Source organism: Hyperolius riggenbachi, chromosome 11 (genome assembly GCF_040937935.1).
Source record: "Hyperolius riggenbachi isolate aHypRig1 chromosome 11, aHypRig1.pri, whole genome shotgun sequence".
In the NCBI taxonomy this organism is placed as follows: domain Eukaryota; kingdom Metazoa; phylum Chordata; class Amphibia; order Anura; family Hyperoliidae; genus Hyperolius; species Hyperolius riggenbachi.
In genome coordinates, this window is record NC_090656.1 from 98106118 (window position 1) to 98128713 (window position 22596).

A 22596-nucleotide genomic window follows, 5' to 3' on the forward strand; every position below is an offset into this window, starting at 1 on the left:
ACTATGTCTTGACTATGCCATTTTCAGCTATTTGTTAGAGAATTTACAGGAATATTTAGGGTCATCATCCTGTTGCAAGGTCTACTTTCACTTGCGCTTCAATCCAGTGACAGATGTTCTCATGCACTGTCCTCAAGTAATCTCGCCTGCCATAAAAAATTCATAGTGGACTCTATGAAGTTCAGCTTCCCCAGCCATAATGTAACAAAGCAGTTTTATATCGTAACATTCATTTTATTTTTGTGGTGAAATACTATAATTGTTTTTTACCAAAAGTTTTCTGGTACTGTAGCCAATCACAAGAAAATGCAAACACATTGAAAAATGCAAGCAAAAAAAATGCATTCTGTTTGCGATTTTAAGTAAGTCCAGCCTTAAAGAGACTCAGGGCCATATTCTATTGCTGAACTCGCCAGCGCTAAGCACTGGCGAGTTCTTAACTTAGGCGATGGGGGCATCGCCTAATCTAATAAAACTTTAGACCCCCCCCCCAGGCGGAAAAGAACTCGCTTGGGCGATATAATCGCCCAGTGAGTTCTTAACACCGAATCCAATTACCCTTATCATGTCTCCGGGAAGCGATGCTTCCCGGCAGACATGAGCGTTAGCTTAGACCTGCAAAAAGCAGGTCTAAACTAGCTAACGCACGTCGTCGCCGCTGCATCTGGGGGTCTCCTTTAATAAGGAGACCCCCAGAGCTCCCCGTCGGGTCGCTGCACAGTTTAGAAGCCCCCGCGCAGCTCTGCACCGGCACCCCTGCTGGCATACATACCGCCGCAGATCACCCGCCGCCTCTCGCCGCAAAATCCGTCGCGTAATTACAGTGTATCTAACACTGTAATTACTGTCCGCATAGAAGGAGCCCGGGCAAAGCATCTTTGAATCTGCAGCCTGGGCTCCCCATTGGTCCGCTGTCTAAACCAATAAAATGGCTCAGACAGCGGACCAATGGGGAGCCCAGGCTGCAGATTCAAAGATGCTTTGCCCGGGCTCCTTCTATGCGGACAGTAATTACAGTGTTAGATACACTGTAATTACACGACGGATTTTGCGGCGGGTGATCTGCGGCGGTATGTATGCCAGCAGGGGTGCCGGTGCAGAGCTGCGCGGGGGCTTCTAAACTGTGCGGCGACCCGACGGGGAGCTCTGGGGGTCTCCTTAATAAAGGAGACCCCCAGATGCAGCGGCGGAAGATGGCGGCGGGCGAGTGCGCATGTGTGGGGAGTGAGGCCGTGGTGCTGATGGACAGCACCACAGCGTAAACCTCACTCCCCATCGCTCGGTAAAAGGGAGCATCGCTCAGGCTTTCGCCTGAGTAATGCTCCCTAACGATCGGCCATCGCGCGAAGGATATGGGCAATAGGATTTGCCAGTAATCCTCGCGCGATGGCAAGGTGATAAGTAGCTCGCATCTGCAAGCTACTTATCACCTTGAATAGGATATGGCCCTCAGAGATGAGTCATACTGTTGTTGTTTTTTTTTACTTACTTACCTGGGGCTTCCTCCAGCCCCATAAGCATGGATGTGTCCCTCGCCGTCCTCCTTAGCGCCTCTGTTAGGCCGCAATCTTCTCCGGTAATCGGCTCCGTGAAATCAGCGGGGGGGGGGGGGGGGGGCGCCTTCTGCGCATGTGCGGACCTTCTGCGCATGTGCGGACCTTCTGCGCAAGTGCAGCAGGCCCTGGCTGACGTCACTCAGTCAGACTGAGCCTGACTGAGCCGTGAACCAGGGGTTGACTGTGGCTGAACGGAGGACTACGGTAGGATGACGAGGGACACATCCATGCTTATGAGGCTGGGGGAAACCCCAGGTAAGTAAAAAAAATAAAAATAAACGTCAGTATGACTCATCTCTGAGTCTCTTCAAGCCTTTAAGCCAGAGATGCCCACACTTTTTTGGCTTGTGAGCTACTTTAAAAAGTTAGCAAGGCAAAATTGTACCGATGTACAATTTTTAGGAGCACACTTATATACAGTGGTTTTCCACATTTTGTCATATTACTGCCACACACATGAATCAATTTTATTGGGATTCCACGTGAAAGACCAATACAAAGTGGTGTACGCATGAGAAGTGGAACAAAAATCATACATGATTCCAAATATCTAAAATAAAAAAAAAACTGCAAAGTGGGGTGTGCATAATTATTCAGCCCCCTGAGTCAATACTTTGTAGAACCACCTTTTGCTGCAATTACAGCTGCCAGTCTTTTAGGGTATGTCTCTACCAGCTTTGCACATCTAGAGACTGAAATCCTTGCCCATTCTTCTTTGCAAAACAGCTCCAGCTCAGTCAGATTAGATGAATAGCATTTGTGAACAGCAGTTTTCAGATCTTGCCACATATTCTCGATTGGATTTAGATCTGGACTTTGACTGGGCCATTCTAACACATGAATATGTTATGTTTTAACCTTCCTGGCGGTAAGCCCGAGCTGAGCTCGGGCAATGCCGCCGGAAGGCACCGCTCAGGCCCCGCTGGGCCGATTTGCATAATTTTTTTTTTTTGCTGCACGCAGCTAGCACTTTGCTAGCTGCGTGCAGTGCCCGATCGCCGCCGCTATCCGTCGCGCCGCTGCCGCCCCCCCCCCCAGACCCTGTGCGCTGCCTGGCCAATCAGTGCCAGGCAGCTCTATGGGGTGGATAGGAATCCCCTTTGACGTCACGACGTCGATGACGTCATCCCGCCCCGTCGCCATGGCGACGGGGGAAGCCCTCCAGGAGATCCCGTTCTTTGAACGGGATCTCCTGATCACCGATCGCCGGCGGCGATCGGAGGGGCTGGGGGGATGCCGCTGAGCAGCGGCTATCATGTAGCGAGACTTTGTCTCGCTACATGAAAAAAAAAAAAATTTAAAAAAAAAGATTTGCTGCCCCCTGGCGATTTTTATTTTTTTTTTTTTTTTTTTTTAGCAAACCGCCAGGAGGGTTAAACCATTTCATTGTTGCCCTGGCTGTATGTTTAGGGTCGTTGTCCTGCTGGAAGGTGAACCTCCGCCCCAGTCTCAAGTCTTTTGCAGACTCCAAGAGATTTTCTTCCAAGATTGCCCATATTTGGCTCCATCCATCTTCCCATCAACTCTGACCAGCTTCCCTGTCCCTGCTGAAGAGAAGCACCCCCAGAGCATGATGCTGCCGCCACCATATTTGACAGTGGGGATGGTGTGTTCAGAGTGATGTGCAGTGTTAGTTTTCCGCCACACATAGCGTTTTGCATTTTGGCCAAAAAGTTCCATTTTGGTCTAATCTGACCAGAGCACCTTCTTTCACATGTTTGCTGTCTCCACCACATGGCTTGTGGCAAACTGCAAACGGGACTTCTTATGCTTTTCTGTAAACAATGGATTTTTTCTTGCCACTCTTCCAGAAAGTCCAACTTTGTATAGTGCACGACTAATAGTTGTCCTATGGACAGATTCCCCCACCTGAGCTGTAGATCTCTGCAGCTTGTCCAGAGTCACCATGGGCCTCTTGACTGCATTTCTGATCAGCGCTCTCCTTGTTCGGCCTGTGAGTTTAGGTGGACGGCCTTGTCTTGATAGGTTTACAGTTGTACCATACTCCTTCCATTTCTGAATGATCGCTTGAACAGTGCTCCGTGGGATGTTCAAGGCTTTGGAATTCTTTTTGTAGCCTAAGCCTGCTTTAAATTTCTCAATAACTTTATCCCTGACCTGTCTGGTGTGTTCTTTGGACTTCATGGTTTTGTTGCTCCCAATATTCTCTTAGACAACCTCTGAGGCCATCACAGAGCAGCTGTATTTGTATTGACATTAGATTACACACAGGTGCGCTCTATTTAGTCATTAGCACTTATCAGGCAATGTCTATGGGCAACTGACTGCACTCAGACCAAAGGGGCTGAATAATTACGCACACCCCACTTTGCGTTATTTATTTGTAAAAAAATGTTTGGAATCATGTATTATTTTCGTTCCACTTCTCACGTGTACACCACTTTGTATTGGTCTTTCATGTGGAATTCCAATTAAATTGATTCATGGTTGTGGAAGTAATATGACAAAATGTGGAAAACTTCAAGGGGGCCGAATACTTTTGCAAACCACTGTATAGAGAATGGAAAATGTAGTGGGGTCGGAATCTACCTTGAAGTCCTTGGGAACGATCGGTAGATCGCGATCTACCTAATAGGTACCCCTGCTGTAAGCATTACAGCCTAGTGGACCAGTGCTCACTACACCTTCACCGTTACACCCTGTGACAGGCTCAATCACGAACTCTGCAGAGCTACAGTTACAGTAGCCAGCATTCGTATGTGGGGCATTCAGCAGGCTCTCCTCGCCCTTCAGGATCCACATGTTCACCTTAGATTGCCCATTCTTCAAAGTGTATGTCCTTTCCCTCAGCGGTGGCAGAGCCTTCTGTGATGTTGGCTGGGGCAGTAAACAATGACAATGTGCGGCAGACTTGAAGCCTGTGGACTCTCATGCGGGGGGCGGATCCAGAGCAGCACACAGCTTCACCAATAGTAGGGATGACGGTGACGGTAGGCAGAGCTGTAGTGTACAGAGCAGCCCAGCAGCCAGCTTCTCCCATTCATTGGATTTCTTCCTTATGACGGCAAGGTGGTAGGCGGAGCCGCACGGACCAGCACAGCAGGCGCAGGGGAAAACCGCGGCTACTGATGATCGCCACATCGTCTTAACTGGAACTGCGGTCTCAATTTAAAACCGCCAAACCTTTCAGCCCTATCGCAGAGCAGTTAAAGCGGACCCAAACCAAACATTTTTTTAATTCAAAATATTTCGTTGCCCCACTCTGACAAATTAAGGAGAAAGCTCCCAATTAACTCTCTCTCTCTCTCTCTCTCTCTCTCTCTCTCTCTCTCTCTCTCTCTCTCTCTCTCTCTCTCTCTCTCTCTCTCTCTCTCTCTCTCTCTCTCTCTCTCTCTCTCTCTCTCTCTCTCTCTCTCTCTCATATTTTTTTTTTTTTTTTGTCTGTTCTCCACTCATCGTGCGAACGGCTCCTATTTTATAAATAGGAGCCGATCACACAGGATCCATTGCAAGTGGATCGCACTCATGTGCAATCTGCTATAAGATGTAGACTATGGGCGGACCATCGGAGCAGCATTACACTGTCCGCTCCCGCTGGCCATGCGTGGTCTGCCAACAAGTGGGAACACAGCCTGATTATGGATATCCTCAATCATAAAACTTTCTTTTTTATTTGTTGCGTGTTGTGGGCATTTATTTCAGGTTTTGTGACTGTAAATAAGCCTGACCTGTTAGCTATGTTCTTTTAGAGTTAATTTCATTAGCCTTCAAGGATAAAAAAAAAAAAAAAAAAGATTTTGGAGCTTTGTAGATTATTTTCTTAGTGCAGCAGATGGCTGCTAAATGAACAGATACTATGTGGGAGCTGTACAGCTATTCTAGCCTGTACACACGCAGCAAGCATTTTTTTGTGTCTACAATCACGCCAGTATTAGATGTGAGCAAAGATGAAGTATTCTGTGCTCATTTACCCACACAAGCTGCCCTTTTCAGTGCCGACAGCTTCCTGGATAGAGAAAAGAAAAACTATTGAAAGTTGGGTAAGTGTATGCTAAATTGTGGCACTACTTGGTGTATAAATAGTTTATAATGCTATGTGTGCCTCTTCAGCAGCCACACAAGTTAAACACTAATTTGCCGAAATAATGCCCGAGCATCGTTTGTGCAGACTCAAATGCTGGTCATATCATTATATATATTGTCTTGGGTGAAAATCTAGCAATAGGTCAGGCCTTGTCACTTAATAAAAATGGAGAAACCGAGCCCAATATAGTGTAGTATGTATTAAAACAAGTGGAAAATAAAGCGTGAGATGTAGATACTCACAAACATGGGTGACCACTTAGGCAACCACTGTATATGCAGGTGAGGTGATTAGACCTGTCCTCACTCAGGAATAAGATGTCGCTTTCTGTAGATCGGAAAGAAGGGGGTAGCTCGCCCCCCCCCCCCCCCCCCACCCGTGGTGGACACCGTATCGTAATAAGAGAACAGAGGCGCCAGCAGGATAAAAATTGATAAAAACTTTAAAAAGTTGCTGGGAGGAAGTGGTGGACTTACCTCCGGAAAGCAGACATGAAAGACTTTCTGAATTTATACAGATTTATTATAGGTACCCTAAAGGATGCAGCGCGTTTTGCAGGCACAGCCCGCTTCATCAGGCAATAAAGTGAGGGACAAACAAATTCGCCAAGTGCACATGTAGCGCCTCTGTGACTGTAGCGCCTTTGTCACTTAAAGAGAATCTGTATTGTTAAAATCGCACAAAAGTAAACATATCAGTGCGTTAGGGGACATCTCCTATTACCCTCTGACACAATTTCGCTGCTCCTCGCCGCATTAAAAGTGGTTAAAAACCGTTTTAAAAAGTTTGTTTATAAACAAACAAAATGGCCACCAATACAGGAAGTAGGTTGATGTACAGTATGTCCACACATAGAAAATACATCCATACACAAGCAGGCTGTATACAGCCTTCCTTTTCAATCTCAAGAGATCATTTGTGTGTTTCTTTCCCCCTGTTCTCATGCACTGAAGTTTCAGGCTGCTCGTTTCTTCCTGCAAACAGCTTTGCCCTTGTCTGTAATTCCTCAGTATGTGAAAGCCCAGCCAGCTCAGAGGATGATTTATCCAGCTTGTAAAAGATAAGGGAGAAGAGAGAAGCTGCTCTAATCCTAAATAATACACAGGCAGTGTGCAGAGAGGGGCCTGGAAGGGGGAGTTCGGGTCTACATGAAAAGGGCGCCGGTAAAAAAGGGCGCCTGGTGGAGCCCATATATATATATATATATATATACCAACTTCGGCTACAAAAAAGGCGCCTGGTGTAGCCCATATAAACTTCGGCTACAAAAAAGACGCTTGGTGTAGCCCATATAAAAACTTCGGCTACAAAAAAAACAAGGCGGCTGGTGTAGCCCATATAAAAACTTCGGCTACAAAAATACTCCGGGATTTGTTAATTACTATTCCCCCTCCAGGCCGCCATGGATAGTGTGGGAATGAAATAATTTGGCTTCCAGCACTTGTAGCCCATATAAAAACTTGGGCTAGAAAAAAAAGTCAATAATATGGGCTACAGAAGGGCACCTTACTGTAGCCGAAAAAAATATGGGCTACAAAGGGGAGCCCGCTTGTAGCCGAAAACCTTGTAGCCGAAAAAATATGGGCTACAAAGGGGAGCCCACTTGTAGCCTATATCAAAACTCGGGCGCCCTTTTCTACACCTTGTAACCCATATTTCCAGAAATAACATTGATGTCTATGGCGGCGCCCTTTTCATACAGGCAGCTCGGGCGCCCTTTTCAACCGATCCCGGGGAGTTGTTCTCCCCAGATTTTTTTTCCAGCTGGGTGGCATGAAAAAGTAGCCAGGTGGGGCAGTATGAGAGAATGCAGGGCACGTGCTTCTGAGCGTAACTCTGCTTACAGCATAGGAGGAGGCGAGCCGATGACAGCCGGGTGCTCATCAAAATTAGCCGGGTGGAGCACCCGGCTAAAAAGAGCCTGGGGAGAACACTGGAGTTCATACCAGAACCACAACACTGAAGAACTTGGCAGCCTTCCAGACACAGGCCGACAAGTCTGACAGGGGAAAGATACATTGATTTATTACAGAGACTGTCATAGTAGAAAGTGCTACAGTAAGCCAGAACACATTAGAATAGCTTTTGGAACTTGTAGAATGATAAAAAACAGGATGCAATTTTTGTTACGGAGTCTCTTTAAAGAGACTCTGAAGTGAGAATAAATCTCGCTTCAGAGCTCATAGTTAGCAGGGGCATGTGTGCCCCTGCTAAAACGCCGCTATCCCGCGGCTAAACGGGGGTCCCTTCACCCCCAAACCCACCCCCGCAAGACTTGGTCGCAAGTTGGTTGTAAATCATCTTCTTCCTAGAGGCAGGGCTAACTGCTGCAGCCCTGCCTCCAGTCGCGTCTATCAGACGCGCATTGCCGCCTCTCCCCCGCCCCTCTCAGTGAAGGAAGACTGAGAGGGGCGGGGGAGAGGCGGAGATACGCGGCTGAGAGACGCGCGTGGGGCAGAGCTGCGGCGGTTAGCCCTGCCCCAACCATGAAGCGCTCCCCCGCTGCACCGAGGGGATTTGGGGGTGAAGGGACCCCCGTTAAGCCGCAGGATATCGGCGTTTTAGCAGGGGCACACATGCCCCTGCTAACTATGAGGTCTGAAGCTAGATTTATTCTCGCTTCAGACTCTCTTTAATGACCATCATTAATTAGTTCTATTGGGAACTGGACGAGGTTCTTTGGGGAGCTGCCCTAAAGGATGTATAAAATTATTAAAAGGCAAGAAAAAACTCACCCCAAGATGAGGACTGATGTAATTTATGCAAAACACTGGACAACACATTTCACAGGCATCCACCCGTTTTCTCAGGTCAGTAAAACAGCATCTCAAGGTAAGACTGTCAACATTTTCCTTGAGACTCTGTTTTATTGACCTGAGGAAGTGGATGGATGCCAATGAAATGCATTGTCCAGTGTTTTGAATACATTATATTGGTCTGTTTTATTAGTCCTTGTCTTGGGGTTTTTTTTCCTTGCACTTTAAACATTTTTTAATCATTTCATACATTCCCTAGCAACCCCCCCTCCCCCCAGTGTCACACCTCTTTGTATTTAGCATGGCAATTTTTAATTTACTACTACACCATAGTAGTAGAGGTTCACAGTTCTCTCCTGGTTTTTTTTGTTTTTTTTTTACTTTGGAAGAACTACAAGTATTCCAGACCCCTATCTTCCAAGTTCTATTTGATGCCTCCCATTCACAAACACCCCTTTTTGGTTCACAGCAAAACAGTCTCTATCTGAAGTGGTTGTTCCTAATAGTTTCCACAGGGCTCCACTTGCAGGAGTAGTAAACTGTTCATCCAACTCTGTGCCAGGACAATCACATCCACATGCAATCAAAGAGAAGACAGTTGCCTCAATTCACGTAGCATTATCAAACGTTTATCAAACACTTTATCAAACGTTTGATAATTTACCTCATGGGTAAAATCTCATTTTAAATTCACTAAGGTGTTATATATTTGTTGAACGTTTTATCGGTAAAACATTCGATAAATATATAACACCTTAGTGAATTTAAAATGAGATTTTACCCATGAGGTTAATTATCAAACGTTTGACAAAGTGTTTGATAAACGTTTGATAATGCTCCGTAAATTGAGGCCAATACATAGCGTAAACCTGCAATTACTAGTTGCTCTAGGACAGAACCCACCACCACCAGAGTTATCATGGTGTGTGGATGCCAGAGACCACCTCAGACCAGCACCAGTGCCAGGACCCCTCTCTGTGTCCGCACTCACCGCGTACACAGAGAGGGGGTCCTGACACTGGTGCTGGTCTGAGGTGGTCTCTGGCATCCACACACCTTGATTACTCTGGTGGTGGTGGGTTCTGTCCTAGAACAACTAGTAATTGCAGGTTTACGCTATGTATTGTCTTCTCTTTTATTGCATGTGGATGTGATTGTCCTGGCACAGAGTTGGATGAACAGTTTACTACTCCTGCAAGTGGAGCCCTGTTGAGATTTATGAACTACAGAACTGTGAGACTGTAACCCTTTGTGTCCTGGAGACATATGAGCGCGTTTTTATTTTATTATCTTTTCGATTTTATGTTTGCACATTGACATATTTTAAAACGCGAACCACGGAGTGCAGTGTCATTCCTAAAGCGCATATTTTGTGAATTTGTATTGTTCCTAATAGTTTCACCTAGAAAAATCAACATAGTCTTCCCAAGCAACAGCAATCGTGTTTTAACTTGTATGGGTCTTTATCAGTTACGCTGGATGTAAAATGTCCAAAACAAAAAATGGCTGATCTTTGTGACATTCGACTTATTTGAGCACACCAGATGGCTGGATGCTTGATGTCACTGAGATATCTGCCCAATTATGTCTACCTGTAAATTGCCTTATAACGTCATAGTGATGCACTGTATAGAGCATGGTAAAATGTGCCGGGTATTAGAAATGTCTGTGTTTGTTCCTGAGCAGATGATTGCTGATCATCATACAGGTAGAAACGAAGCTTACGTTTATTTGTTCCTGGCCAGATGCTGCACACTTTAAACTGGGATTGTAAACCTTTCCTGTAACTGGAATAACACATTCATAAAAGAAAAACTATTTGCAGTTGAAGTGTAAAGCGGCAGTAGCTGTGATGCTTTAGGTAGAGTCCACACTTAAAGTGGCCGTACACTGGCCGATGTGGCCAACAGAAAGATCCCGCTTAGATCGATATGTGATCATAGAGGGATCTATCTGATTGAACTGCTCCACACACTGTACACAGCTTTTCAGTAGATTTCATCATGAAATTGATTGAAAAACCTGAGAGCACTGCCTGCTAGGTATCCCCATCTACGTCCCTCCCCTCCTGTACAGATTGTAGGCAGCGGAGCTTACTCACCTGTGCACCGGCTCGAGTCTTCTCTTCATCGCTGGGCACTCCTGCCTGTCTCTTCTCTGGGGCGCTTGTGTCCCATGACTAAATACTAGAGGCCAAACACTAGAGCCACTGTGGCACGAACCTAACAACATGGCCACTAGAGGCCTCTGTTTGTCACCTGACACAGGTGCCCTGGAAAAAGAAGAGACAGGGAGGAGCGCCCAGCAATGGAGAGAAGAAAGCACTGGCAGACAGGTGAGAGTAAGCTCAGTTACTGCATCGGACGTCCCTAAATTGAACACGGCTAGCAATGGGCTCCTGACCTGCCGCTAATCGAGCAATATCTGAATTTGTTGATTTCAGCATACATGCCTATAGCAAGCTGAAGCTCTGTGGATAGTGTGAATGGCTCACTTTGAAACTGCATTGGGTGTTTGTGCGAGTGCCTACTTTATTACATGGGAAAGAGGGCAAGTGTGAGCCCTGCATTAATCTGCGGGTGGTAGGCTACCATGAGAGCCTATGGCTGGCTTAACATCTGCAGACTATTCTACAAACCTTGCAGTCTATAGAAACCATGACACGTCTTCTGAAACTAAGTCTTATTGATCCATTTTAAGTCGAGAAACTTTGACCAAAGGTGTGTCAACGTAGCATTGAATGGAAAGACATTCATCTAACCCACTGCTCAGCTAAATAATCTGTCTCAGCATTCATTAGGATAACGCAAGATCTTTCTGGCACCTTGTGGTTGCCAAACTATCATGTCTTACATGCAATGATAAACCTTGGGCACCAGAGTTACAGGTCTTCTCATTTACACAATGATAGTGATGTTTGCATCTGAAACTACCTTTGACATTGTTGCACCTTTTCATTGTTAAGATGCAGCAGGCTGCATAGAAGCACCATTTTGGTGCACCAGCCACTAGGCTGCTCTACTGTCCTGCTATACTTTGTTCTTCAACCCTTCAAAGTTCCATGTGCTTAGATTCTTCACTGCATAATTGGTTGACCAGTGCACTACTAGTGTTAACTACATTTTCTTATTCCTCTTTTAGCTTGGAATTGCGATTGAGTAATTAAAAATTGATAATTGCGCCTGCTGGAGAGATACGTAGAGGGCGCACATCTTTTGCGCAGACTGGCTGCGACTAGCTGAAGTTACGGGACCCAGTACTGAAGGAGAAGACTGAGGACGGTGGGGTGGGATTGATCCGTGCGCATGGGGCTTGAGGAAGCCCCAGGTATGTATAAAAAATTCTCAGCTCTGTTACACTTAAGGAGAGCTACAGGTGGTGAGAGGGAGGGGGCAGGGAGCCCACGCACAGACGGCAAGTCTCTCTCATTCCTGAAGCTTCTCGTCTCATTGGCTCCGCCTACTTCACAGCATCCAACAGGCATCCACCTTGCCAACCTGCTGTGTTTCCCATTCACCGGCGGCAGCAGCAGAGAACAGGGTGGTTTGCCTATACGTGCCTAGCCAGCCAAACTTGTTTTATTTTAACAGCATGGGCCTTCCCGGAGCTTACGGAAGTTGCCCATGCAGTGATCATCAAGGCTCCCCTCCCCCAGCGGCCTCAAATGCGGTAGTTACACCACTGAGTTTCATCTCAGAGAGATTTGGATTCAGATAAAAGTATTAAAGGTGGCCATCTAGCAACTTGGCTGCCATTCGACCATCTGATTCGATAGTTAGTATCAAATAGGATGAAAATCGGTTCCGCAACAAGCAAACCAGATTGATTATTCAGCTTATACCATGCCAAAAATGGTGAAATGTATCGATCGCACATGCTGGAATATCTTGGACCAACGTGGTCGATTGGGTGAACGGCACTAATGGCCTGCAATATTGCAAGTGCAGCGCAGAGGAAACTCCCAGCCGCTGACCATCCCAAATATTATATGTGACAGGGCCTGTGTCCACCTCACTTCCACAGTCGTATCCTATGTGACTACCAGCATATAGCACACGGGGCACCAATGTGCAAGTAGTTTCCTTAAGTAAGCTGGGGTTCTCTTTTGGCTGAATTGCTCCGAAAAACGCTACATGCACCAAGACTGCGATCTTAAATGGCAATGCTGCTGTGGAAACACTCTTATAGGTTGGCACTGCAGTAGCATTGCCGATCGGCAAGCACATTGCAATCCCCCCTAGTGTGAACCAGCCCTTAGGGTGATGGAGGTGACATGGCAGAATATCTTTAGACACCTTGTTGCCATATTATCACTTTGAATTGCTGATATTTTGTTGGTTTTAATAACAAAGTTTAACAAAGCAAATATATGATCTGTGACATTTCATTAATGAGTACATTGTGTGCATTGTGACCTGGAATAAATACACAAATATATGCCTGGCCATTTCCTGACTGAAGGATATTGTCAGCACAGGAACAAACTGCAGGAATCAAACACAGAGTATGCTGCTAAGCAGAATGCTTTATCCTCGACTGCTGGGGATGTGTGAGATGTGTACACTACCATAAAGTATATCATCCTGTCTAAGGACAAGCAATAGTCATCATATGCCTTCTTATCTATGTCCCCAACAGACTAGATAAACAGTTTGTGCTGGATTTATGTATGCTGTTACATGTTTGTTCTGGTAAAATAGGAGTACAACTTCAGTTTCATGAATGGGAGTGCGTAGTTTAATATAGAAGGCATGTGCAGGGCCTTGGTTAAAGCAAAATATACAGTGCATCCGGAAAGTATTCACAGAGCATCACATTTTGTTATGCTACAGCTTAAAGGAGTTATCTTCCAAAATGGACAAAATGAGTTTTACTCACCTGGGGCTTTCTCCAGCCCCTTACAGCCGACTGTCCTACGTTGACCGCTTCGCTCTGCGCCGCCGTCCCGGTCTCAGAACACGGTGCAGAGGCCGACCCCGAGGTCATCCGCACTGCGCCTGCACTAACCGCCGCTGTCAATAAAGCCCACGTTGTACGTGGCTCACTGCGCAGTAGCTCTGCACCTGCGCAGTAAGCCGCGTACAACGTGGGCTTTATTGACAGCGGCGGTTGTCGCAGTGTGGACCTTGGGGTCGGCCTCCGCACCGTGTTCTGAGACCGGGACGGCGGCGCAGAGCGAAGCGGTCAACGTGGGACAGTCGGCTGCAAGGGGCTGGAGAAAGCCCCAGGTGCTTAAAACTCATTTTGACCTTTTTGGCTGATAACTCCTTTTAATTCCGAAATCAATTAAATTCATTTTTTCCTCAGAATTCTACACACAATGAGGTTTTGACAAATTATTTTATTAAAAATAAAAAAAAATTGAGACATCACATGTACATAAGTATTCACAGCCTCTGTTGACTCTGTCAATGCACCTTTGGCAGCAAATACAGTCTCAAATATTTTTGATGCCACACGCTTGGCACACCTATCCTTGGCCAGTTTCATCTTTTCCTCTTTGCAGCACCTCTCAAGCTCCGTCAGATTGGATGGGAAGCGTAGGTAGCTAGATTGTGATTTCCCCCCCATGTATTGGTAGCCAGACAGTGTCCGCCCCCTCAAGTAAACGTAGCCAGAGAGGGCAAGGCATCCCCATGCAAAGTGGGCAGCTGAGGGTTGTACAACTCTCCAGGACTCAGAAGGCACAGGCAGCCTGTCTTCATCCTCTCCTAGGCACTCAGTGTCCATGGTGGGAGGAGAGTATGAATACTGGGCGTGCGGCCGGATCCTGGGTAGGTGACTCATCCACCCCTCTGCTGCACACTGCATATGGCTGTGCCTGCTGCTTTATCCGAGTGTGTCTCGGGGTTACTGCTTTTGACACCGTTAATCAACCCCAAGCCAAACTCTGGAATACCACCCGGGAGATTAAAGCACACATGACCTGACTGCCTCTTCAGCTGAAAATTTGAAAGTCAAAGTTTCAGACAAGAAGAGTCAGACATTTTACAATGTTCCCTCTTATCACCCTCCCATTCCCTTCTCCACCCAGCCCATTCACTCATTTTAAGGGGGTGGGGAATAAGTGGGTATGGGAGGGCGACATGAGGGAACATCATGGCAAACCACCTTCTTCCTGCTTGAAAATCTAACTTTAGCCAAAATTATAATTTTTGAAGGAGCGATAATGAGGATGGGGAAACAGGAGAAGAATTGACAATGCACAGATGTGTATATATATCTAGCATGAACATACCTCTGTACTTACCTTGGTAACTTTGCATTGGGTCAGGTATTATTTAAAATGAACCCAAGGTGTGAAACCTATGAAAGATGCTATATTTATTTCCTTTTCAACAATACCATTTGCTGTGCAGTCCTGCTGATCTTTCTAGACAGTGGGGTCTAAATCACACACCTGAAACAAGTATGTAGCAAATCTTGTCAGATTGGTCTAAGACAACTGATCTGCATGCTTGTTCAGGGTCTATGGCTTAAAGTATTTGAGGCAGAGGATCAACTTGGGTTAAGCTAGGAAGATTCCAGTACACAAATGTCTAGTGACCTAGGCAGCAAAACAATTTGAGAGCTGGAACCCACAAGAGTGCTTTTTTGAGCATTTAGGGATCACTTTAAATCGCCAGCGATTTCCCTAATTGCTCTGCCAATGTAAATAAATGTAACAAATTCCACAGTAGTGATTGCGATGAGCAAAATCGCAATTGCAGGAAATGCAGCATTTTGTGAGCATCAGCGCTTCAATGTAAAGTATTAAAGCGCTGGCAAATTGCTCATGAATCGACACACATAACGATTTGTGTGACATTTTAAATTACTGCAAACTATATAAAAAAAAAAAAAAAAAAAATTTGAAACAACCAATCAGAATTCAAATCGCAATCACATTCGCTGACAAACAGCTTACACTTTTTAAAATCTCTACCAAAATCGAGAGAAAATGCTCATTAAATTGCTTACAATTGCTAATTAAAAACGCTAGTGATAGCGATTTGCCACTTGAAGTTGGTTCCAGGCCTCAGCCAGTTGAATCTAGGTGCTGTCATCTGCTCAACCGGCAGCTAGTTTTAGCTAGGTTTAGTTCTGACTAGATTTTTTTGCTCCTCATTAATTGAAATGGACGTTTGTCGTTTTGTTTCCTTTGCACATGTAGAACTGCAGAAATGTGTTTAACACAAAGGTGTGGGGTGAGTACTTATTGGATCGTTTACACATTTGTGAACAATTCTACTGGAATAACAGTGGTACAGAAATTGTAAAATGTTTCTGTCCTTCAAAAGTTATCAGCTGCAAGAGCTTTAACACAGCTGACTGGTATTGTAGTTCCTATTCATCTCCGCTTCCCTTCATGGACAGAAAAAGCTCCTTGGCAAAAAGCCACAAATGTGTCCTCACAACATTTATATAAATAGAACATATGACCTGAAATGGACATAGCAAAGTTACATTATGGCAGCAGTCACCTGAGAAGGTTATTGCCAGAGTTATGGTGAACTGAGTACATTTGCTGAAACCAAAGTGAACAATAAGAAGTGTGTATCTGTCAAGGTTAGATGACAAGAAGGAGGGATGGTGGGGAAGGAGGTTAATATTATGTTCGCATTAGAGGGTTAAAGGGTCACTTAAGCCAAATTTTAAAAAAATGAGTTTTACTCACCTGGGGCTTCTACCAGCCCCCTGAAGCTGTCTGGTGCCTACGTAGACTCTCTCCGATGCTCCTGGCCCCGCCGGCAGCCACTTCCGGTTTCGGCGACAGGCCGGGAACGAGAAACGTGAGTGATTCTTCACGTTCCTGGCCGTTCTAGCGCCCTATATGCTGTTATATGATATATGCTATAACAGCATAGAGGGCGCTATTACGGCCAGGAACTCGCGGAAACCCGGAAGTGGCTGCCGGCGGGGCCAGGAGCATTGGAGCGAGTATACGTGGGCACCGGACAGCTTCCGGTGGCTTGTAGAAGCCCCAGTTGAGTAAAATTCCTTTTTTTCATTTGGCTTAAAGAGAACCCGAGGTGGGATTTTATTATACCAGTGGGGCACAGAGGCTGGTTGTGCACAGTAACACCAGCCTCTGTTGCCCCATGCTGTGCCTCCAAGACCCCCCTGTGCGCCGCTATAAGCCCCGCAGTGCTGGCGACACGCAGCGTGTCGCCAGCACAATGTTTACCTAAGCGCTGTCTGTCAGCGCCGCTCCCCCGCCTCCTCCGCATCGGCGCTCCCTGCCCGTGTCCCTTCCCTCCCGCTGATTGGAGGGAAGTGACGTGGCGGGTAGCGCCGATGCGGAGAGGGCGGGGGAGCGGCGCTGACAGACAGCGCTTAGGTAAACATTGTGCTGGCGACACGCTGCATGCCGCCAGCACTGTGGGGGTATAGCGGCGCACAGGGGAGTCTTGGAGGCACAGCATGGGGCAACAGAGGCTGGTGTTAGTGTGCACAACCAGCCTCTGTGCCCCACTGGTATAATAAAATCCCAGCTTGGGTTCTCTTTAAGTGTCCCTTTAAGGTTTGGCAACAGGAAGGAGGTTTAGGTAGGTTTCAGGTAACGGTTAAGGTTAGACATCGGTAGGGGGGCGTCGTTAAACTGTACCCAAGCCGAAGCTCCTGTACAAAATCACATACTTGCCTAAGAAGAGGGAAGCCTCTGGATCCTATAGAGCAGTGTTCCCCAACCCTATCCTCAAGGCCCAACCAACACTGCATGTTGTGTATGAAACCATAGAGGTAGTTAATCAGCTCTGCTGCAACACTAATTACCCCTACTGTGATTGTGTGGTTTTCTGCAAAACATGTACTGTTGGTGGGCCTTGAGGATAGGGTTGGGGAACTCTAGAGGCATCCTCTGGTCCCCCATTGCCACTCACGGACCCTCCAAAGATTATCAACAAGGACTTGTTGGTAATCTGATTTGGACCTCGCTGCTCTTCAAGCAGGAATGCAGCTGTACTGCTCGAGTATGGGGGCACCTCCGCAGTAAGCCGCAGCTACTTGCACTTAAGTTGCTTTGTGCTCCTGCTCAAGCGACCGTGCTCATGCCAGAAGAGGAGTGCGGCCCCGAAAGTTGGAGGGTCCCGGGTGGCGGAGGATCAGAGGATGCCGCTATAGAATCCAGAGGCTTCCCTCTTCTTAGGTAAGTATGTGTTTCTGAACCTTTGGTTCTATTTCACATGGGCTGCTGCTTCTGCGCCTCTCAACCTCCAGTCTGCCAGACAGTGAGCTCCTTCTGCTTGCAATATAATGTAACATGCACATCAGAATTTGTCACGCAGTGCGGTTACATAGCATATGGGAACTACCATATGTTTTGCATGTATGGGGTGGATGCCTTCTACTGCTTATGCCGAGCACTTGCAAGTGCACAGGGGAGCAACTGAGAAGCGGTGGATGCACCACCTGCAGCTGCCCATTGGTTAGCATAGGTTGAATGACAGTAGGAGATATACTAAAACTGTCTCCAAAAACGGTGCTTCATAAAAAGTAAGGTAACAAATGAGAGACGCATAGCTGAAGCTAGTTTTGCAGAATCTAAACCTATGCAACCTGGACTTCTGTATATGTGTACATTCTGGCACCCCATTGCTGATAGTGATCCAGAGTGATCACAGCTTCCACTGCAAATTTCTGTTTTGCATAGCATTCTAGTAGGAGGGCTTTTGGTCTTTTATTTGCCCCTTCCATTTTCCTAGGAGTTCTAGGTCACTATGAGCTTGCTGAGCAATCTGTAACTCTCGCTGCGTGACTATTTATTCAGCCATTAATGTAAACCTCATGAAACTGCCCATATAGACAACAGCAGATTATGTTATCTTTAGTGATAGTGCCACAGATGTACTACGCTGAGCAGCATTTTACAATACAAAATCAGCATAAAAAATTGCATCAGCTCTGTGTTATTTGCATTTTATTGATTAATCCAAAAGATCAATGTAACAATACTTTGCTTTTGTTTCCTTAGATATCTCAAGGGCTATTGAGCTGCTGGAGAAGCTGCAGAGAAGTGGCGAGGTTCCCCCACACAAGCTGCACGCGCTGCAGAGAGTCCTACAGAGCGATTTCTGCAACGCTGTGAGAGAGGTGAGAAGCACAAGGCACCACTGCTAAAGCAAATGAAATATTACAAATTACCAGATCACATTTGTCTGCAGCTCCACCTGCTGGTAAGATTGGCAAGGTTCAGAAATGGGAAGTCAATGAGATGCGGAGTTTTCTGACTAGGTGCCAATTGTGTTGCAGATTGGAATCAGAGCAGTCACAATCGGATGTAATGTTTGGCCCAATTTTATGTTATAGGCATATTGCAACTAAATTTTCATCAACTTTGCATCTCATTTATCATCTCTAGTAGTGGGTTATTGCTTTTTTGTGTTGCAATAAAGATACAGTAGCTTCACTTTAAACAATAGCTAAAATGTTGAAAAATCTCACTTATCAGTGCTGCATAAGCAAATTTTGTAATATAGTATTAATAATTATCTTTTACTTCTCAATGTGCTGTTAGCTAAGCTTTAGTACCAAATGATACCAGATATATTGTCATCACCTGCAGAGGCACATGCCTCCTAAGCACTTCTTGTCCAGTCCGCAGTTCCCTCACCTGCCTCCTGAGGGATTATTTTTTCACAAAAAATGAGGGTTTTTTTTAACCACTTAACGACCAGCTAACGCCGATAGGTGGCACCTGGTCGTTAGTGGTATAGCATGGAAACCTTTCCATGCCGGTTCACAAAGGGTGCCTCCGTGAACTGTGCGAGACGCCGATCGCAGCTCGCACACGTAATGTAAACACGCGGGGAAGAAATTCCCGCTGTTTACATCATATGGCGCTGCTGCGCAGCAGCGCCGTAAGGCAGATCGGCGATCCCCGGCCTCTGATTGGCCGGGGATCGCCGGCATATGATAGGCTGAAGCCTATCCTACAATGCGCAGGACGGATATCCGTCCTGCGCAATACATGGAGACAGAGGTAGGGAGGGAGCGCATAAAACGCTGCGGAGGGGGGCTTTGAAGATCCCCCGCAAAACGCAGCAAGCCGGCGGCGATCAGACCCCCCCCAGCAGGACATCCCCTTAGTGGGGAAAAAAGGGTGGAAGTCTGATCGCCCTGGCTAAATCCTGATCGCTGCTGCGGGCTGTAGAGCCCACGCAGCACCGATCATTAGAAATTGCCGTGGTCCTTAAAGTGGTCCTGAACTCAGAACGTCCTCTTTGCTCTAAAAAATACACAACAGCATAATAAAAAAAAAACGTTCTTTGTTACAGCTGATACAAATCCTAAAATAAATCTGCACTGTTTCTACTTCCTGATTCATGGAAGCAGACATATTGTTAACAGCCTGTGCTTTCAAATGAGCTTATCTGCCATGGCAGTCATGTGACACGGGGAGAGATCAAATTACAATTTGGGATTTGACACAAACTAGGGGGAATTAAACAGGCTAAACTCTCTAAATGCATACAGGGTGCATTTCTTTGTTTTCTTTCTGTCCTGTGCAAGAGTTCAGGTCCACATTTAGCATCACTCCTCCTTCTCTATTCCCTAAATTGAGTTTCTTTTTTGCTGTAAAATAAAACTTGTTTACCACATCACCAACACAAGAAGATTTTAAATTTACATTCCCGCAGCAGGTGGAAATCCATGCAAAGATGAAGTGATAATTTTTAACAATTGCATTATATCTGATGACATAACCCTCTTATTAAAGTGTCTGTATGTATACTTAATTGTGCTTAAGATATCTTCAATGATTTATACTTGCATTACCTGCATTTTATATACCTTATATCACTGCAGATAAGCCAAATTTTTGACACACAAATTTTGGGTGTAAAGTGTGTGAATGTGTGTGGGGGGGACGTGCGCGGAAGGGGCTTATGCGTGGCAGAGACTTGTCCTTGTGTTGATGTGGCACATTACATTTTCGAATACTAGCCTGTAGCATTCATTGTTTTCACTTAGGTACGCCTCACTGCTATTTCATACTCTGTGTGTGCTAAAGTGCTCAAAAGTTCTACTTAAAAATAAGCACCTGCTGGCATACCAGAAAAGGGAATTCTCAATGCCAGGCTTTTTCCCTATAAGCCAGTACTGATATTTGGTTTAATGAGTGGCCAATGACCTTCTTGCAACCAAATTCAAAGGTCAATTTTCCATTCTCATCCTTCTTGACCTGTCATCAGCATTTGATACTGTCGACCACACCTTACTCTTACAAATACTTTCAAATGTAGGAATAAAGGACCTTGCTCTCACATGGTCATCTTCCTACCTCTCTGGAAGGTCCTTCACAGTCTCCTACTCAGATCAGATCTCTTCTCCTCATACTTTGTCTGTCGCGGTTCCTCAAGGCTCTGTCCTTGGTCCCCTCCTCTTTTCCACCTACATGCATGGTCTTGGTGACTTAAAGGGGAACTGAAAAGAGAGGTATATGGAGGCTGCCATGTTTATTTCCTTTTAAGTAATACCAGTTGCTTGGCAGCCCTGCTGATCCTCTGCCTCTAATACTTTTAGCCATAGCCCCTGAACAAGCATGCAGCAGATCAGGTGTTTCAGACTTTAAAGTCAGATCTGACAAGACTGCTTCTGGTGTTATTCAGATACTACTGCAGAGAAATAGACCAGCAGGGCTGCCAGTCAACTGGTATTGATTAAAAGGAAATAAATAAATATGTCAGCCTCCGTATACCTCTTACTTCAGTTCCCCTTTAATCAACTCATTCGGGTTTCAATACTACCTGTATGCAGATGATACACAACTGTACCTCGCTGCCCCAGACCTTAACTCCCTCCTCAAACGTGTTCCTGACTGCTTGTCTGCTATGTCCTCTCGCTTCCTAAAACTTAATATGAGTAAAACGGAATTAATAATTTTTCCTCCGTCTCTGTCCACTTCTCTGCCTGAAGTAACAATAAATGTTAACACTCCCATAACTTCAGTTCCCAAAGCTCGGTGCTTGGGGGTAATATTGACTCATCTCTCTCTTTTATTCCTCATGTTCACTTCATAACCAGCTCCTACCATCTCCAACTCAAAAATATATCTCGCATCCGTCCTTTTCTCACTCAAGACACAACGAAAATGTTAATACATGCTCTTATAATTTCTCGTCTGGACTACTGCAACATACTACTTTGTGGACTAGTAAAAGAGTACAGAGGCGCCAACAGGATAAAATTCGCTAAAATCTTTAAAGTTAGTGAGGCGGTGCTGGACCAACCAACCCAAAACAGACACGATGCTGTCAATTGAGGTAGACAAAATGTATTCATACTCCTAGAAACAAATGGCAACGCGTTTCACGGGCAAAGCCCTGAGACAGAGGTGCCAAGCTCGTATTCGACCCCTAGCTGTGTGATACTCCTGTTGTTTATTGCTTGAGGAAGCGGGGCTTTGCCCGTGAAACGCGTTGCCATTTGTTTCTAGGAATATGTGAATACATTTTGTCTACCTCAATTGACAGCATTGTGTCTGTTTTGCGTTGGTTGGTCCATCACCGCCTCTCTAACTTTTTAAACGATTTTAGCGAATTTTATCCTGTTGGCACCTCTGTACTCTTCTACAAATCAAGATTTACACCCCTGGTGGAGGGGTGTTACACCCTTTCCTTCTTCTATCCACAGAGAGCGACATCTTAGTCCTGAGTGGGGACAGGGCTGCCTATACAGTGGTTGCCTTAGTGGTAACCCAGGTTTGTAAGCATACTACTTACGTTTTAATATTACTCCTCTTTTCCAATACATACTACACTATATTGAGTTCTCGGTTTTCTGCTTTATATACTTTGTGGACTACCTTCTAACAGACTGGCCCCGCTCCAGTCGGTACTGAACTCAGCTGCTCGTCTCATTCATCTTTCTTCTCGATCTTCCTCTGCTGCCCCTCTTTGTCAAGCTCTTCACTGGCTGACAATTAACCAGAGGATCCAGTTCAAACTCCTAACCCTAACCTACAAAGCTCTCCACAATTTATCTTCCTGGTACATATCCTCACTAATTTCCAGATACAAACCTATCGGCACATGATCTTCTGCTGTCCTCTAGAATCACCTCCTCACATTCACGTTTACAAGATTTTGCATGTGCTTCACCCCTCCTCTGGAATGCCCTCCTAGAACACATCTGTCACTCGCCAACCTTTGTTACCTTTTAAAGAGACTCTGAAGTGAGAATAAATCTCGCTTCAGAGCTTATAGTTAGCAGGGGCATGTGTGCCCCTGCTAAAACGCCGCTATCGCGCGGCTAAACG

The 22596-nt window shown here is 45.8% G+C and overlaps 1 protein-coding gene across 2 annotated transcripts in view; it reads left to right on the forward strand.

The window, feature by feature from the left end:
* Positions 1-22596, forward strand: part of LIN7C (lin-7 homolog C, crumbs cell polarity complex component) — a 54015-nt gene that overhangs the window by 1976 nt on the left and 29443 nt on the right. Inside the window, exons 2-3 of one of the 2 annotated variants that reach the window (XM_068261025.1) lie at positions 11499-11684; positions 18310-18428. In XM_068261025.1, the coding sequence (XP_068117126.1) occupies positions 11663-11684; positions 18310-18428 (141 nt within the window). In that variant the 5' untranslated portion in view covers positions 11499-11662. The remainder of the gene's footprint in view (positions 1-11498; positions 11685-18309; positions 18429-22596) is intronic. The other variant, XM_068261024.1, reaches the window with a different exon arrangement.